The following is a 19,188-nucleotide window of genomic DNA, read 5'->3' as shown; positions in this document are numbered from 1 at the left end:
AAGCTTCCTTTTTGCTGAACGAAAAATGTTCAGGAAAACCTGTATTATAAATTTTTAAAAATATACAATCAATTGCCGGGAGATATAAGGAAATGTAACAGTTTAAATAATTTTAAGTATCAGTACTGTAAAAAATGGTATATAGATTTAATAATTATAATTTATTAAGTGTCTTTTTTGGTCTTGATGGGCTGTTAATAAATGAATAAATAAAAGAAAGTACATATATCATGCCCTGAAAAAATAAATTGCAAATATACCAAACGAAAGATTTCATAACAAAATTAATTTTATTGTAACCACAAAATGACAGCTTAAAGCTGGCCCGTCGCAATATTGTTTACCGTCCCCGTCGCAATTGTGATCGCTGATCGCCGCCCGTCAACATGTTACCCGCTGCAATTCCGTTCCGGGCCTTAGTGTAGTATGAAAGAACCATTACAATATTGCTTGAATTATTGCGCAGCTTGAATCCCCCTACATTATTACAAAAAAATGTACATATTGAAATCATCTGGCATCATTACGGTTGACGAGCAAAGCAAACAACGTTCTCTACAGTCTGTTCTTCCTCAGCGTCGAAAAATAAATGCAAATTTTGGTAAGAAAAACAAAATTGCAAAAATAAAATCTGGTATTTAGACAAGTATAATTTTTTTTGAAGGTGAGAAGAAAACTGGCGTATTAACTAACACAATTTAATTTGCGAACTGCAAACCAGTCGTTTAGAGATACAAAATTCATCAACTTTAAGCTCTTTTTCTTTTCTTATCTTCATAGCGAAAACAAAGAAGCAAAAATCAGGATTTTTTTCACATTTTCCACTAGTCAGTCAACACGCAATAATCTCAGCGGAATATAAATAAAAAATAATAATTTGCTGTTTATTGCATTTACGCCAACATGCAAAACGCTGATTTAGAGGCCTTGGCCGCCGTAGAAAAGGAGCTGGATCGAGTCGTATCTAAATTTACAGATATACGAGAAAATGCAGCAGCTGAAATCGCCGATGTCGCTACATTGTTGGAAGAATTGCTGAAAGTGCTCAACAAAGCCGAGCAAGAGATGACTGGCACCATAAATACCAGCACACAGGTAGATGCACCTTCTGATGTAGATGACCCAATGGCTGATGAGGCTGAAATGCAAGTGGAAATGGAGCGTAAGTCGCAAATCTTCCGTCGTGTAAAGTCTTAATTCAAATTATTATTTTTATCTTAATAGCGGCCAAGCCACGGCTTAACGAGTGCCAAGTCAAACATGTGTTGGACACACTGCACAAAGCCAACGAAAAACTACAACGACTTTCGGCAGAACACCGTGATTTACACGGTGCCGTCTCAAAAGTGGGCAAAGTTATCGATCGCAACTTCGTTTCCGATTTCACAGCCACAACACGAGTTGATGCGCTACAAGATGAAGACAACTTGATGTTTCTAAATAAAGTAATGGCAAAACATTATTGTCGTCAGGGTATGGATGATGTGGCACGTTTACTTATTAAGGAGTCGGGCATGCCCGAGGAAATGGCACAAGAAGTGTTTGACTCGGAGAGCAGTTTCGCCGAAATATATCGCATTTGGAAAGGTATACAGCAGCAAGAGTTGGGTCCGGCGCTGGAGTGGGCCACGCGCTATTCTAACGAGTTGATTGCCAAAAACTCCACACTCGAATTCAAATTACACCGTTTAGCATTTTTGCAAATAATGTCGCGCGGTATTGGCGCACAGGCAGAGGGGATTGCTTACGCGCGCAAGAATTTTAACAAATTTATTGATCGTTTTGAACATGAAATACCAAATTTAATGGGCTGCTTCATTTACTTGCCCATGGGCATAGACAAGTCGCCGTATAAGCATTTGATCTCACCAGAAGTGTGGATGGAGGCATCCTATGTATTTATGAAGGATGCATGTCATACGTTGGGAATCAGCAAAAACTCGGCATTATCCGTTGTCATTAATGCTGGATGTACAGCATTACCGGCGCTACTCAATATCAAACAGGTCGGTTATTTTTATATGGTTATATGTTTAAGATTCAAACCACAAATGCTGCTTTAATATTAATTGCTAGGTGATGCAGTCACGTCAAGTGTTAAGCATTTGGAATGCACGCGATGAATTGCCGATAGAGATTGATCTTGATGCAGAGTATCGTTACCATTCAATTTTTGCCTGCCCCATATTGCGACAGCAAACAACGGAAGATAATCCGCCAAAGCGATTGACCTGTGGACATGTCATCTCCAACGATGCATTGCACAAGCTGAGTAATGGTCATATACTCAAATGCCCCTACTGCCCTGTCGAGCAGAATGCCGATGACGCTGTGCGAATCTACTTTTAAAAAACGCGCGAGCACACATTTATTTCTACAAAAATACATAAGTCTTCTATACTTGTTTCATTGAAGAGCATTAATTAATATCATTATATTTACGAATATGTAGCATGAAGTAAAACAAAAAAACAAAAATAAGAAACGGACAACTTCTGTCACATCTGTTCTAATTATATTAGTAGGATATTCGACGCAGATTTGAATTGTAGTTATTTAAGTTAACCTAAATAACGTGTTTAAAGGAATTATGTACTGTTTTCATTTTTTTTTTAATTAAAAAATATATATACGAGTATGTTTGTCTGAGAAGCTGAGTAATGCAATAATAACTGTTGACGGGTTAGATGAGCTGGGTAGTTTTGTTGCCGAAGGCATATAAGTATACATATATTATTTTTAAATATTTTTTTCGCGTTTTGCCGCTTACAAACATAAAATTAACAGTACTTCTTAACAGTTCTTTCTTTTAAATAACACGAAAATATCACCGAAATATTTATATTCACTTCACCAAAGGGGTCACGCTGTAACGGTCTGAAATATTGGTGGTTCCACTTGCGGCAATGCGGTGTCCTCGTGGTTGTGTATAAGCTTAAATAGTCCAGTACCAATTGAGGCAGGCATGCCTAGAATAATACGCTCCGAAACACCATCCACGGCATCGATTTGGCCAAAGTAAGCGGCATCGAATAGATGATCGGCGGTTTTTTCAAACTGCAATGTATTATTTGTGTGAAATAGAGGTTGTAGTTACATGCGATAAGTCTAATTGAGATAAATGGTGAGTGGAAGTAAGTTATGGAAAAAATAAATGACAAAAATTGGCTTCAAAAACTGGCCACTTCTCTGGTCGCCTCACTTGACGAAAAATTTGCACGTGTAAGCAACAACAAAGTTACCGAGCAAGATTTGCCGCTAGCGAGTACCTTAATATCTCATTAAACTGGTGTAACTCACTGTCTTACAAACAATCGCACTTGTTACGTTAAAGCGTAACAACTCAAAATCTGAACATTTCCAGTAGAGACGAAAAACTGTTTCCGTAAATATTAATAATATATTACAAGGAAAAAAATATGTAATTGCACGAAAATATCATTAAAAACAATATAACGGTTGTTTCATTCTTATTTGTTTAGTAGTTGCGCTAAAATAACAAATTTTTGAGTTGTTACTCTTTTCCTGAAATTTTTTATACACTTAGTGGTGTTATTTTGAGTTGTCTCTGTTTAACTGAAAAAAATAACAAGTAACTTAAACAAACTTAAACAAAACGTTTGGTTGTAAACAGGCACAATTCAAAATGTTACACTTTATGTGACACATATTTGTTCAAACACTTGGAGACAATTAAAAATGTAACTCTTTAGTTGAGACAAACGAAGTAATTCTGAAAACAAAGAGAGAGTCATAACGGTTTTTTTTAACGAAAGACTAGACAAATCACTGAACGATTATTACAGTGGGTAGAGATGACCACTGTACATTGTTTTCTTGCAAAAAACTAAAATTTGGAAATTTTGAGTTGTTACGCTTTAACGTAACAAGTGCGATATGTAATTTACGGCAGCTATACTCCCGCGTTGCCAACATATTGTTGTTGTTGTTGTTAACAGCATAGGTAGCCCTGTCAGTGTAGGCATATCATCGTTCGTCTTCGTCTAGCTCATCTAAGGGTAGGCCCAGGAAACATGCTGTTTCGACGGGTTGGGTCCAGAGGGAGAGGGGGGTTAGATGAGTCGGTTTGAGGGGGCATGTGAAGAGGTGGTTAGTGTCGTGCGGGGTACCTTCACATGCCGGACATGTGTTTGGTATGTCTGGGTCGATTCTGGATATGTAGGAGTTTAACCTGCTACAGTATCCAGAACGTAGTTGTGCCAGTGTTACACGGGTCTCACGGGGAAGCTGGAGCTCTTCGTCTGCAATAGGTGGTGGTTGGAATCCGATTACGGCATTCACAGGACGGGAGTTCAAGAAGGTGGTAACGGTCTCCCGGTGAATGTCGTTTATTGACTGTCTAAATACTGTCCGGTCCAGTAGGTTACGGTCAGTTTTGTCCTGGAGTTCGTCAGCGTAGTCAAGGAGGTGTCTCCTGACGTGCCTGGGAGGCGGCTCGGGCTCAAGCAGGTGTCTGCAGGGCACTACCAACCGCCAACATATTGTTCATTCATTGCGCTTGGCGAAAGAGGCCTAATGATAAAACAATTTCTCGGATTTCAGCCCCTCTTATTTCAAATATCCCTAAAATGCTTTCTTTGAGGATTCCACTACTTTTATTAAAACAAAAAAAGTTTCTGACACCTGATTTATGCCCAACATGTAAAATTAAATCGAAAAAATTAGGTGACCCCTTATTCGCGCATAAAAGTTGAATTTTTCAGTGCTAATAGCTCCTAATTCTCCTAGATGAGACGCGAATGGAACGAAAATTATTTAAAATATTTTTACATTTTCTGCAAGTTGTTATACGTTGCACCTAAGATCTAAGATTTATGAAAATTTAAAGTTTTGAAAAGAAAAAAATTCAAAATTTGTCAAACTTGCGATTAGAATAAACTTTAAAATTTAGACAAATTAATATTTTAAATTAAAATAATTAATTGAAATAAATTAAATTTCAAAAGTGGCATATAAAAATAAATGGAATGATATAGACAACGCAATAAACGAGAATCTTTAATAATATAGAAGAATACGCAAATAAATTGCGCGCAAACTTATCACTCACCGATGCCAAATTAAATACACTCTCTCGCATTTTTGCCAATCCATGTCGCGTTATACCCAACACCTCACCGCGCGAGGTCATCTGACTGGCCAGCAACATTATATGACGATGATCCACGCTCATGCCATGACCTTCCATCACATCGGTTATTTCAGTCATAATGGTAGTGCGCGCTGCCTCAATGCCTAATGTATTGTACACTTCCCAGATGTTGTTGCTCTTGGTGCGCGTGCCCACAACGCCAAACGTGGCCATAACATCGCGCAAACCAGCGCCCTCAATACATAGCTTGTAAGTGGACGGTGTGCGCGCGTCATCTATTGCGATAACGGCACGTGAAATATTCGATAAACCAGCTACGACGACATTCTGTATAGATATAGTGAGACGTTGCAATTCAGCGTTGAGTGTGGCACCATGTTTTGACGTATCAATATGCACTGTGATCACTGAAGCACCGACAACATCTACCAGCGCTGGTTTTATCCGTAATTTTGAGGTGCAAATACTAAAAGGGGAACAAAAACGGTATTTCAAGAGAAAATGCTAAAAATGTTAATAAACGACAATATCCTTACGAGTAACGCACAGTCTCAGCATTAATTTCTAAACCTAAAACCCGAATACGATTTAAATCCAAACGTATGACTAAGAAGCAATCATCTGGCCTGTATACTTCCTCAATGTACGATGAAATCTATGTGGATGATATGATAAAAGTGATGATAAAAATTGTGTTATTTCTCTCTGGATTAAATCGTTCATAAATTTGCAACCACCAGCGTCCATGCATACCTCTCCCAACGTTGTTTTCTCAATGCGCGCCTTCACTTTACGTGCAAATTCCATGTTCGTGTTGTTTTCAATTTCGGCTGTTATGATTGGTGTCGAAATTGTTTTTGTTGCATTAATAATTTCAACAATACGCGGTACACCCTGTGGATTAGATAGCAGGAGAAAAACGTTAAACGTTGCGAAAGGGGAAATTACTACTTGTTTTTAATACACACCTGTGTGATGTTCATAGAGGCAACACCAGCAAAATGGAACGTCTTCAGTGTCATTTGTGTGCCTGGCTCACCAATACTTTGCGCAGCTACGGCACCCACAGCCGTGCCAGGCTCAGTAACGGCACGGTTGTATTTATCATTGACCCAACGCATAAAAGTGCGAATTTGTTCTTCGGTGAAGCGTTCAATTTCGTGCGCCAATTTCGGATGTCGTCTGTACTTTGCCTGCACGTCCGCGATCTTTTGCGCTACTTTTTCAATGAAAGCACTGTTTACAAGAATTATATAAAATTGTTATATATATCTGTGTATATTAGAGGAATTAAGTATGTTTTTCTCACATAATTTCGTTTTGGAAATCTTTTCGACTCATGGTAAACTCATCATCTGCTAGTATTTTACGTGCCACCGGCGTAATTTCAGACGCTCCTAGTGGTGTGCTTTTGCGATCTGATACTGTAGCTCGTAAATGATTTAATTGGCGCACCATGTCTACTGGTTTGTTTTTAACTTCCATAAAAACTGGATCTAAACCATCGCCACCATAGATTAACTCAACTATTTCACCGATGGCATTACGCACGGAACCATCATAATGCACGACCAGATCTTCCAGGCACTAGGAAAGCGCATTAGAAAGATATTTTATTATTATCTAAAAAAAAGAAGAGCATAACTCACCTTCACTAAACGGCGCTGTAGATAGCCAGTCTCGGCTGTTTTGACAGCTGTATCGACCAAACCTTCACGACCAGCCATTGTATGAAAGAAAAATTCCGTAGGCGTCAGACCAGAGTAGAAACTATTTTGCACAAATCCACGGGCTGCCGGTATAGCCGCTAATAAATTTTACCAAAAACAAAATAAATAAATATTTAATATTAAATTAAAAACAAGTTTATCTTTCGACTTACAGAATTTCTCGAAATGTGGCAAAGCACGATTCTCAAATCCATTTGGCACCCGCTTGCCGTTAATGGCCTGCTGACCGACACATGCAATCATTTGTGAAATATTGATGTTGGAGCCTTTCGAACCGGACAGCGCCATAATAAGTGCACTATTCGTAGGATGCAGCTCACGGAAGCAAGCTTTAGCTGCCTGTTCACGAATGGATGAGAGCTCACGCAACATTACTGCTTCGAGCGTTTGCTCGGGTGTACAACCTGGTTGACATTGTAATGTACCCTTTTTCATCTCTAAAATATATTCATCGCATTTAGCATAACCATTTTCCAATAATTTTTGTTTTTCCTCCAGCAACTTATTGCTTGGTGTAACATCGCTGATGCCAAAGGAGAAGCCACGATTTTGTATGAAATATGAAGCGATCTATGAATAGAAAATTTTTTATGAATGTTGTTGTTGTTGTAACGCATCATAGCAGCATAAACGTTCCCAATACATATACGAGGAAGGCTGCTGAAGTGACAGCAAAATATTACAGTTGCGCGCGCTCAAATGGTATAATACAAGGTGAAGTCCAAAATAAACAAGACTGCCGTTATAAAAATGTTTTTGATGCCGCCATCTTTTTAATAAGTTAGTGCGTTTGAAGTTACATCCCTAGCTGACTTCCAGTGAAAGTTTGGTTTCATTCGGTTCAGTGGAAGTGAAGTTATTGCGTCTAAAGTTTCAGTATGTTTGTGCCATGAGAGTTTTGAACAAAGAGCTAATATCAAATTTTGTTTTAAAATCGGTAAAACGAAGCGGTACCTAAACATTTGAATTGATGAAACAAGTTTATGGCGATGATTGTCTAGATGAGAGTTTATGAGTGGTTTACACATTTCAGAGATGATTGAGAGAACATAAATGAGAATCAGTAATCACCGAAAACTCCATCGAAATTGTTCATAAATTGATCAAAAATGAACCGCAATCATCGTTGAAATTCATGGAATCGGAGTTGAATATCTCCAAAATATCGATTTATCTCATTTTAACTGATCATTTGGGCTTACGAAAGGTCTGTGCACGTTTAATTCCGCACGAGTTAACTGAGGACCAAAAATTGCTCAGATTTTAACATTCGAAAGACCTCAATAAAGAGGCAAGAAAAGACAGAAACTCCCTTTACAACATTCCAACTAGTGATGAAACATGGTGTTTTAACATGAACTTGAAACTAAACGTCAAAGAGCCAAATGGAAGGCCCTAGACGAACCATCATTCAAAAAATCAAGTCGATGCTCATTTGCTTTTACGACTACAAGGGAATTGCCCACAAGGAGTTCGTGCCAGCGGGCCAAAACGTCAATGCAATTTTCTATCTCGGTGTTTTGAGCGTTTGTTGCATCGCATTCGTCGAATTCGCCCTGAATACCGCGAAGGAGGAAGCTGGCACTTATTGCATGATAATCCACCATCCTATCGATCCACTCTTGTGACTGATTTTTCGACTAGAAATTACAATTTAACCATCAATCACTCATCGTATTCGCCTGATATGGCTCCCTGTGACTTCTACCTACTCGGAAAATTGTATTTGGCCATGAAAGGAAAACGGTTTGCGTCCGTAGAGGCCATCCAAAATGCTTGTATCGGTATCCTGAAGGACATTCCAGTTAATGACCTGAAGTACTCTTTCGAAAAGCTTTTAGATCGCGCCAAACAGAGTATCGAGGCTAGAGGGGACTAGTTTGAATAAATAAAGTCGAAATTATCAGAACACCCTGTCGTTTTTATTTTAGCTCAGTGTTGTTTAATTTGGACTTCACGGTGTATTTAGAATTTTTTTCAAATAGCTAAAAAACAAAAAAAAAAAAAAACGTTTTGCTGAACTTTTGATTATTTGCACTTCCATAAACATTTCGCAATGCCATAATTATATAGCAATAAAGCACATAATTTAAGTTTTTCTCAAGAACTACAAGTTTATTTTCTTTATTCTTTAATCCCTGAGGGCTAGAAAAAGAAAAAAACAATTGCACAATAGCCGTTATAAAATCGATGAATGAGCAAATTGCTAAGAATAAAATACTGACATTCTTACACTAAAACCGTAAAAACTTCTGTGTCTGTGCAAGAACATATTTACACGAACACGTATTTATGGACTTGTATTTTGGACTTAAATTGACTTAACACATTTTATCTCTCAAGCACTATATTGCTGGGTTCTAGTTCGATATTTCAACTATTACTCAACCATAGCTGTAGTCTAAGATTATATCTTAATAAGAGTTAAAAAAAATTTTAATTTTTTTGCATGATCAGACTTTTTTTGATCTAAAAGCAAAAACTACTTAAGTCAAATACGTTGTATTTGTCAAGAGGCCGGATATACATATGTACACTTATATCATAAACAAATATATGATATATGTATATACTAATTTTGATTAAAGTTGCTTTCCGGATTTGTACAGTAGTTACATACATGTTTTTTGTAATCAGCTGATAGTTGTTTTCATAAATTTTGCTTTTTTTGCAAGCAGCTAACATGCCGTAAACACTATAATTAAGAGAACGAACTCCTGTTGGTGCGATAAGATACTGAATACGACAATTTCTGAATGAATTAAACAATTAAAAAAATACAAAAAAGTTCTAAGAGAGATATCGCATCTGTGGAAAAACCGCCAGTGAGAGCTTCGACTTTTTAAACAACTTAATATGATAAAAAAAAATCATATAGTATAGATATGGCTTAATTGTTGGAGCACAAAGAATTTTTTATAAAACTTGACGACGGTCAATGCGACAGAGCAGTGTGTTACATTATTTGGCAAGGTGTGCTAGTTGTTGTGGACCTTTGCTGTTGTTTCTACTTAGTTCCTCAGTAAAATGAGTCGTAAAGTTTTGGCATTCTTATGCCTTTCATTGCTATTGGCGACTGCGCAGAGTTATGTTCCCGATATCAGGCTTGGGCAGATTGTGAGTGTTTAACGATATTTTAAAAATTTTAAAGGAAAGCATAAATAAAAGAATTAAAAAAAAAATAAGTGAAGTAAAATAAAACTGATTGCTGTTGTTGTTGCAATAAATGCTGTTGGCTAATATGAAATCGTAGTCATTCCGGCAAGAAAGTAAAATAAAATGTGTTCTTTCGCTACCTTTAGTTGAAGTGCCCAAGCGTAATTCAAATAAGTAATTCTTCTTCTTCACACAAATTTCTTCATATGGTATACACTCTTCATTCATTATAATTACTCTCCGAATAACATGCATAAAATACATATTTATATGTATGCATATACACACATGTGCATGTGGGCTTGTGAAAAACTTACTTAAATATTTATAGGACTATGAATAAGTTCGTGCGGTTTTTTTCGAAATTTGAAACTTTATTGACGTAAAATGGTTACAAATTTAATATTCAAAATATTGTCCATCGCTTACTACTACTTTTTCCCATCTTTCTGGCAATTCACGGATTCCCTTTGTGAAAAATTCGGTCGGTTTTGCCGCAACCCACGAATCGATCCATTTTTTGACTTCATCGTAATTACGGAAGTGCTGGTCAGCCAGGCCATGTTGCATCGATCGGAAGAGATAGTAATCGGATGGCGCAAGGTCTGGACTATACGGCGGGAGGGGTAGGACATCCCATTTGAGCGTTTCTAAGTATGTTTTGACCACTTGTGCAACATGTGGCCGAGCATTGTCATGTTGCAAAATAACTTTGTCGTGTCTATCGGCGTATTGCGGCCGTTTTTCTCGCAGTGCTCGGCTCAAACGCATCAATTGTCGTCGGTAGACATCCCCCGTAATCGTTTCATTCGGTTTCAGTAGCTCATAATACACAACACCCAGCTGGTCCCACCAGATACACAGCATAACCTTCAGGCCATGAATATTCTGCGCCGACGTCGATGTTGAAGCATGGCCAGGGTATCCATACGTTGCCCGACGTTTTGGATTGTCGTAATGGACCCACTTTTCATCGCCAGTCACAATTCGATGCAAAAAACCCTTTCTTTTGTGCCGTTGAAGCAGTTGTTCGCATGCCATAAAACGGCGTTCAACGTCTCTTGGCTTCAATTCATACGGCACCCAATGGCCTACCTTTCGGATCATTCCCATGGCTTTTAAACGTTTGGAAATGGTTGATTGATCAACTCCCAAAGTTTTTGCAACCTCTTCTTGCGTTTGAGCCGGATCTTGATCGAGCAATTCCTCCAATTCGGTATCCATGAACTTTGGCGGCGCACCCTCGCGTTCTTCGTCTTCCAAGCCAAAATCACCACTTTTAAAGCGTGCAAACCACTTCTGGCACGTTCGCTCAGATAGAGCATGCTCACCATAAACTTCCACCAAGATACGATGACTTTCGGCTGCTTTTTTCTTCATATTAAAATAATGAAGAAGAATTCCCCGCAAAAACACATTATTTGGCACGAAATTCGACATTTTCAAGTGTGGTAAAAATATTGTTGTTTACGCTTCAAATAAAAAACTTATACTGACGTTTGTGCCTTACGACAGTAGCTCTCCAATGAATGTTTGGAAATGTGGATCGATGGAATAATAATCAAGTTACGCCATCTGTTGTAAAACCGCACGAACTTATTCATAGTCCATTATATTTTCAAAAACCGTCTTTCACCATAAAAGAGATTAAAAAATATACGTATCTTAAAATAATAAATTTATTAAAAGTGTTCAAATGAGACGAGCGGCTATGAACGTCACTTATAACCGCATGTATACACGTTGGCAACGCGGATGTGTTATTTAAGCGCCGGTTAAATGTCTCTTCCGTTTTTAATGTAATCTTTGTAATGCTATGAATATTTAAAATAATTTACACATTCTTTTCTCCTTTTCTCTTCCTTGACAGCAAAATCGCATTATTTCGGGTACACCTGCCTCGCTTGGCCAATTTCCCTGGCAAGTGATATTAAAATTAGATCCGCTAGATGATTTGCTTTGTGGTGGTTCGATTATAGCATCATCTTGGGTACTCACCGCAGCACATTGCACTTATGGACAAACTTCTATGTTTCTCATGTTTGGCACTATAATATTTGACAATCCTAATGCCCTAAATATGACATCAACACAATTGTACGTCCATCCAAATTACAATGAAGGGAATTTAAATAATGATGTGTCACTGATTGAGCTACCAACACCATTGACATTTAGCACAATCATACAACCAATACAATTGGTACCAAGTTCAGCGGCAAGCTACAATTTCATTGGTCAAGTGGCCATAATTGCTGGCTTTGGTTTAACCGATGATGAATACACGGATTTTTCAAATAATCTATTATATGCACAAGTAGAAATCATTAATAATAGTAAGTGTTTAGCGGTGTTCGGAACAAGTGTAGTTCTTAGCTCAACATTGTGCGCTAAAGGCGAAAATGGCACTGATATGTCGATATGCAGCGGTGATTCTGGTGGTCCGCTAATAACGCAAGATTCGAGTGGCACGTGGATGCAAATTGGCATAAATTCGTTTGTTGCAGAAGATATGTGTACTGAGGGATACCCGTCGGGTTATGCGCGTTTAACCTCATTCCTGGCTTACATATCGCAAGTGACGGGTATAAATTTCAATAGTACTTAAAAGGATATGGTTGAGATGGATATTAAATAAATTTCGCTAAATTTAATTAGCGTGACTGTTTTTTTCATATTTTATTTATTAATTTAAACATTTAGAACACAATTAACATAGCAAGTGTTAAGTATGTAGATTCAAGTGCCTTTGCAACTGTTCGTTGTTGTTTTGTTGTAGCAGCATAAACATTCCCCATACATATACGGGGAATGCTGCTGAAGTGACAGTCCTTGGCCGGATATAAATCCGGGTCGTTCCGGTTACGTAGAACCGACTGTCGTGGGGAAAATTCTTATTCAAACATAAAACTAACTCAAGAATACTTGATATGGTTTTGTTTAAAATTATACCCATATATGTATATTATCACGACTGGGAATATAAACGAAAAAAAAAAAAAAAAAAAAAAATAACGAAATTCCACTAGAGATACAAATTCGGGTTGAATGTATTTGTAGCAAATTATTTATTGTATTGTTTTTGCACATTAATTGCTTCTCGGATGCTCTTGAAATTTTACCCAGATAAGATACGAAATACATCGAGCACCAATCAATAGGATTTAATATGAATTGTTCTCCTCATGTAGTTCTGCTAAAATCTGTGGTATAGTAAATAATGAGTTTAGGGATTTACCAATGTTCGATAATTGTTTTATTTTATCTTGTGGCTGTGTGTGTTTAAGTAATTGCGTTGCAATATAACATCAGCAATAATTCTTAATTAATTTCAGCGTTACGCTGGCTCGTGTTGTAGACAAGCGTAGTTTAGCATTCAAACACAAGACGAAATACATATGGCATATCAGTTAAAGCTAATTTAGCAAGCTTAAAGCTGAGTAATTAGACTGATAAAGTTGCTCCTGCAATAGCAATAACTCTTGATAATATTGGATTGCTGGCTGTTAATAATTATAATAAATGTAATGAGCTACCATTTTTGTCCTAAGTCTTAGCGGTAGCAACTTAAACTTGTGAGGCATATGCATTTATGCCAAAAGATATTAATTTAACAGAGGCGAACGAATGCATCAGAGGTATTATTTTTTGCTTTATAATTTAGTACAAAAATTCGTTACAGGAACAGTGCGCAAGTCCAACGTTACCAAAAATGCTTAATAATTAAGCTAATTTATTGATATATCAGCTAATTTCGGCTTGATTCGGTCCTAAAGAAAAACTTTTATTCTTAAAGTAAAGGGATAAACAATTTTGTATTCTCCGAGTACAAAAATCCAGTTTTTGTTACGCTTTTTAGTCAAATGTGAAAAACAAATAACTGAAAGCGGGACACAAACGCCACTAATGAGCCTGTGCAAATAACTAATTTCTAACTGTTCTCAAGAACACGCGGAATATATTTACCACATAAGAACCTATACTGTGTTTCGAAATATTTCGGCACCACCCCCAAACTAAGGGCTTATGCTTTTCGGATAAAAAATATTCCATAAAACGATTGTACAGCATTCGACAATTCGAGAATAACCATAGGCAAACGTTTTTATAGAATATTGTATATGGTATTTAGTTCAAAGTAAATATGATGATTTTGAAATGTATATTTGATTTTCCTCATCAAGTTGGTCCCCTTGCCGTGGGGATGAGGCTTAAGTGTTGGTTTAACCCCCATATCACGGACGTTAACCCACCACGATATGATATGGTGGGTAATGCATGCGTAAAAACTACACTTATTCATGCACACATATATTCATATAAACATATTCTCAAATGTTACAGCTGTGATTGCCACAATACAATTGCAAATGAAATGTACTTCATCTGGCAGCGATTATGAAATGGAACAAATTATTCTGGACAAAAGGAAATCATGTGATGCTAAGCCCGTTATTTTGCATTTTATTTGCTTAATTTTTTTTTTTTAATTTAATACGAATTTGCTCAACTGAATTGTGATTTTTCTCGCCAGCTTTTCGTAAAACTGGCAAATTGTTCCTGGTTTTGCGTTCATGTACTTTTTTTATATTTTTCTCTTTGAGAGCGAATTCTCAGAAATTAAGTTACTGACAAGTTACTGCATAAATTTTACGTGACTACATTTATTCATTGTATAAAAGAAATGACTCAAGTAAGCACATATTCGATACCTTAATTGAGAAAATTCTACATATTTGTTTAATATAAGCATTCCACTCACCCTCGCTAAACGCCACATGCATTTGGTGGCGTACAGTTCTCCAAAGTCCCGCAATATAGCATAGAATATGCAATTTTTCGTACCAGAACCCAATGTGCTCTTATCCATTGAACCACAAATGAGTTCTGAATTACGCACAATGACCCCTAAAATAAAAAAAAATTAATAAAAAATAATTTGTATACGATTTGCCCTAATAGCTTACATGAATCTCGCACACACAAGTCGTAGTTACTGGTGTAGTTGCGTCCTTTTGTTATCAAATTCGCCTTTACAGGACATTGTGTGTTCGGACGCAACAGTAGACTGAATATTTGTTTGCCCGTCCAGAGTTTTCGTGGTTTTAATATTGCCGGCGGTGGCATATCGATCCTCATATTAGCATCTGGTCCAGCTAGAAAGCATGCAGCCAGTTGCATAGCCTGTTCCTTAGTAAGAAATTCGTCTTTTTGTGTCAATAGGTAGCCGCCTGTAATGAAATCTTGTGTTGCCGCAATGAGTATTTCTCCATTTTTGGGTGTAATCAAATTGGATTTATTGCCCATGAGTATAAGTGCTTCCGCACGTGCCTCCTCTGTCTGTGGCAAATGTAAATTCATTTCGTCACCATCGAAATCAGCATTATAGGGTGTGCATGCGCATTCATTGAAACGGAATGTTCGCTGTGGTTGCACCTTAGCCTGATGGCACATAATAGACATTTTATGCAATGAGGGTTGGCGATTGAAGAGCACTATATCGCCATCGCACAAATGTCGCTCGACAATGTCACCACACATTAGATCATGCGCAACTTTGTCACGATTACCGTATGCGAGATACTTTTTGAATGTTGAACCCCGTTGTTGTACATAATTGGCACCTGGATGTTTCTGTGTACCATTTTTCACGAGCTCTTTCATCTTTTGTATATTTGCGGGATTCACACGCTCCGGGTAGGTAAGTATTTTGGCGACGCGTTCTGGTACGCCTACTTGGTGTATCATTAGGTTTGGATCGGGTGATATGACTGTGCGTCCAGAGAAGTCAACACGTTTGCCAGATAAATTGCCACGAAAGCGACCCTGTTTGCCCTTTAAGCGTTGCACAATACCTCGTGTCATCTTTTTCGGCGCCATATTTAGTGGAATACCAGAGAGTTCGCTGTGAAAATACAGTGCAACGTGTAGTTGTAAAAAGTCCCAATCTTCTTGAATAAGTTCGATTTTGCCACCGCCAGTCATATGTTTTTGGATAACATCGTTGATGAGCAATATTTCGCTTTGTTTCATTGTCAAATCGTCTTCAGTACTGTAAGATAAATCCAGTGAAGGTTTAACACAAAAACAAAATAAAATAAAGAATATGAAAAAATAAAACATTTCACTTACGTTCCAGCTTTAACTTCGGACAAAACCGAGGGACGTATGCAAACTGGCGGTACAAAAATGCGCGTCACTATTAAATTTGCTGGACTAGCATACCCGGAAGTCATACCAAGCAAAGGTATATCACTTTTCGGTATACTTTTAAATAATTCCAATACTGTTAATGGATTTAGTTCCTCTACTTGGTTGTGAGATGTTAACGTTTGTTGAAGTTCGCGATTATTTTCTGTCGCCAGCAATAACTCGTTTAGCGCATCACTCATGACAGCGTCTGGTTTTTTTCCTTTGCATGGGTCATGCAGTATCTTTAGTAGTCCTTGACCTTTCTTAACGCCTCCACTAGGAGCATCACAGTTGGGACATTTTGCCAGTTTTTTTGCTTTACCTAAAATTTGGCCGTGCAACGACTTCTTTGCTAAATACGACAGGTCTGGATTTAGCAGCTTCTTCTCAAATATGCGCTTATCCTGCTCCCGAAGCATTACATGCGAGCAACTTTTGCAAATCATCTGTAAAATTGAAATTGTTGCACGGAAATGACCTACGTGAAATACTGGTAAAGCAAGATCCAAGTAACCAAAATGACCAATACACTCATTTAAACCCTGGCCACAAGTATCACAGGTGGCATCTTTGGTGCTTACACCCTAAAGGTAGGAACAATATTAATATATAAATGGACGTACATAAACCATTTTCTTACCATGCGCTTATCCAGCACGCCATAAGGAACAGGTTGACGTTGCCCTTGATACAAATTTTTTGAAACAATACGTAAATGCGCTTCCTGCTGGATTTCTTCTGGGCTGCTAATGCAAAATTGCACATGGGAACTGGAAAATAAATTACACAAATTTGATTGGACATTCGCGAATCTTTCTTATACTATAATTACATTTTTTTTATGACATCTGCTTCGCGAAACTGCTCTTTCGGCATTTTTAAGCAGGAAAATTAAAAAGATTTACAATTTCAACAAAAATGTGACTTCAACAATACATGAAATACACAACACGCCGATTCAGGTTGTAGAGAACTTTTATCATTCTTGATACCGCTTTGCATTTTTTGTTGCTATTTGGTACGTTCACCATAAATGCCAAAACGCGAAGTAATAGACAAAACAGAATAATATTCTTATAAGAAGAGCTGCCAGATTTTAAATTTCTTAAAGCACTAAATTTGAAGAAAGCGTTTTACCACATTAAATTCAATTTATTTTTTAAATCAAACATTACATTTGTTTCATAACAGTTTGTATTTAATCAAAGTAAAAAATAAACTTATCATATAATTCAATAACACAAAATTTCTTCGTATATTATATTTATTTATTATTATTAAAGCCAAACATACAACCATAGGTTTTGTACAATGATTGACATTAAGAATAGTTTACATAAAAGGATTTACAGTAAAATTAAAATTACAGATAGTAGTAAAGATGTATAAGTTGGAGAAAAGTATTAAAAAACGAAAGTAAAGTAAAAATAATAGTAATAGGAGTAATGATTAATTTGAGTACATTCAGCAATTTTCGGCAAGGTAGCGAAGCAATTTATTTTTGAAACACAAGCTTTCTTTTATACGTTTAATTTTGTAAGGTAAGGTATTCCATAGACGTACAGAGAACACAAAGTATTGACGTTCAGTCACCAAACATTTGTATTTCATCGGGACTAAGTTTAACGAACGCCAGTACTTTGAAAACAGAAGGTATCTGGAATCCTGAGTGTTTATGATCTTCTGGAGAAAAACTAAACATTTAAACCTAAGCAAGTCGTAAAAGGATACGGAAGCATTTTTTTTTCGCAAAAGCAGATGTATGGTCATAACGTTTTTTACAGTACACGTATTTTGCAATGTTGTTATACAAAACATTAAGCTTACTACGACACACACTATCACAAGGAGTATATATCTCACAACCATACAGTAACGTTGGTAACAAATACGTTTTAGCTAGTAGCAGTCGAATGTAGAGCATATCATAAACTTTGCCTATGACAGTAAAGATGTGGCTGCTCCATGTAAAAGTTCTATTAAATGTAACCCCTAAATTTTTAACATTGCCCACATATTTAATCACAGCATCATTTAGTTTGACTTCTGTGTAGCCATCGAGCTTGATATATTTTTTGTATATAACGATACATTGGGACTTATCACGATTAAGAATTAATCCGTTGTCAGAAGCCCACTTGCTTGTGAGGCTCAAGTCAGAATTAATATTACTTATGCAAATATCAATACAACTAATGGGACAACTAACATATAATTGAACGTCATCAGCATATACATAGACATCACTATATTTAATTACACTGAACAAATCGTTAATGTATAAGACAAATAAAAAAATTTTAGAAAGCAGCCAGGAAGCTCAAGTCGTTAGTTATAATAGAAATATGTTAAATTCACGGTCAAAGTCGAAAAAGTCCGGCTAGCACCGGGAGCCAAACGGATAGTTAAAAAAAGCTGATGAGATTAAGGCCCAGTAATTCATACAGTATGTTAAAATTTGTTGGTAAAAATGTTATGGGGCATGTAGTAAACGGTAGGTCCTGAAAATTCAGAGATGGGGGTAGGATTTTGTTGGTGTGCCATACTTCTGGGGTTAAACGCGATACGCACAATAAAGGCGAGGTCAGCACTTTCTAAAATCCCACTTTCCCCCCATGATTCCTTCTAATTTCTGAGTAATTTGCTTAAGTTGTTTAACTTGATAATTTGTTTAGCGCACTTTGAATGTGTTTACTTGGACCAACTCCAGATAAACCATTCGTAGTATTTTGCGTAAAAAGCTTGATTAAGATGTTCATATGCTTTATCAGAAGTTGAACATTGCGTATTGCTACTAACCAATATCCTCATGAGGAATAGGCACATTAAACTGGTATCAACAGTAGAGCAAAAACTACATGAGTTTGTTTTTGATACTGGCGTCTAGAATGGCAAAAATATGGAGCAAAAATTGACTTTTTAGAGTAATTTAAACAAAATTTACACTTAAGTGACCAAATAAATAGAAAAAAAAAATCGAAATTTGTAGTAACTGCC

The 19,188-nt window shown here is 37.0% G+C and overlaps 3 protein-coding genes across 4 annotated transcripts; 2 read left to right on the top strand and 1 right to left on the bottom strand.

Annotated features, from left to right (window-relative positions):
* The first annotated feature begins 504 nt into the window (after positions 1 to 504).
* Positions 505 to 2,657, top strand: LOC128858898 (E3 ubiquitin-protein ligase RMND5A). Of its 2 annotated transcripts, none has more exons than XM_054095463.1 (4): positions 505 to 601; positions 781 to 1,162; positions 1,225 to 2,006; positions 2,077 to 2,657. In XM_054095463.1, exons 2-4 carry the CDS (start codon positions 904 to 906, stop codon positions 2,347 to 2,349), a joined length of 1,314 nt encoding a protein of 437 aa, XP_053951438.1. In that variant the 5' UTR covers positions 505 to 601; positions 781 to 903; the 3' UTR covers positions 2,350 to 2,657. The 2 variants fall into 2 exon arrangements, with proteins under 2 accessions (XP_053951438.1, XP_053951437.1); XM_054095462.1 differs by having other exon boundaries at positions 528 to 664.
* Positions 2,479 to 17,192, bottom strand: LOC128858897 (DNA-directed RNA polymerase III subunit RPC1). Its single transcript, XM_054095461.1, has 13 exons — positions 17,024 to 17,192; positions 16,832 to 16,961; positions 16,132 to 16,775; positions 14,967 to 16,051; positions 14,762 to 14,907; positions 6,996 to 7,413; positions 6,763 to 6,920; positions 6,423 to 6,700; positions 6,082 to 6,349; positions 5,867 to 6,007; positions 5,650 to 5,768; positions 5,072 to 5,579; positions 2,479 to 3,057 (listed from the first exon to the last, which is right to left on the bottom strand). Exons 1-13 carry the CDS (start codon positions 17,065 to 17,067, stop codon positions 2,863 to 2,865), a joined length of 4,134 nt encoding a protein of 1,377 aa, XP_053951436.1. The 5' UTR covers positions 17,068 to 17,192; the 3' UTR covers positions 2,479 to 2,862.
* Positions 9,775 to 12,674, top strand: LOC128858899 (brachyurin). The gene is made up of 2 exons (XM_054095464.1): positions 9,775 to 9,960; positions 11,870 to 12,674. The coding sequence occupies exons 1-2, from the start codon at positions 9,871 to 9,873 to the stop codon at positions 12,605 to 12,607; spliced, it is 828 nt and encodes a 275-aa protein (XP_053951439.1). The 5' UTR covers positions 9,775 to 9,870; the 3' UTR covers positions 12,608 to 12,674.
* Positions 17,193 to 19,188: the final 1,996 nt, after the last annotated feature.

The sequence above is a fragment of the Anastrepha ludens genome, chromosome 3 (assembly GCF_028408465.1).
Source record: "Anastrepha ludens isolate Willacy chromosome 3, idAnaLude1.1, whole genome shotgun sequence".
Lineage (NCBI taxonomy): Eukaryota > Metazoa > Arthropoda > Insecta > Diptera > Tephritidae > Anastrepha > Anastrepha ludens.
The sequence above is the reverse complement of the archived record's forward strand: the minus strand, read 5'-3'. Positions and strand labels throughout refer to the sequence as shown.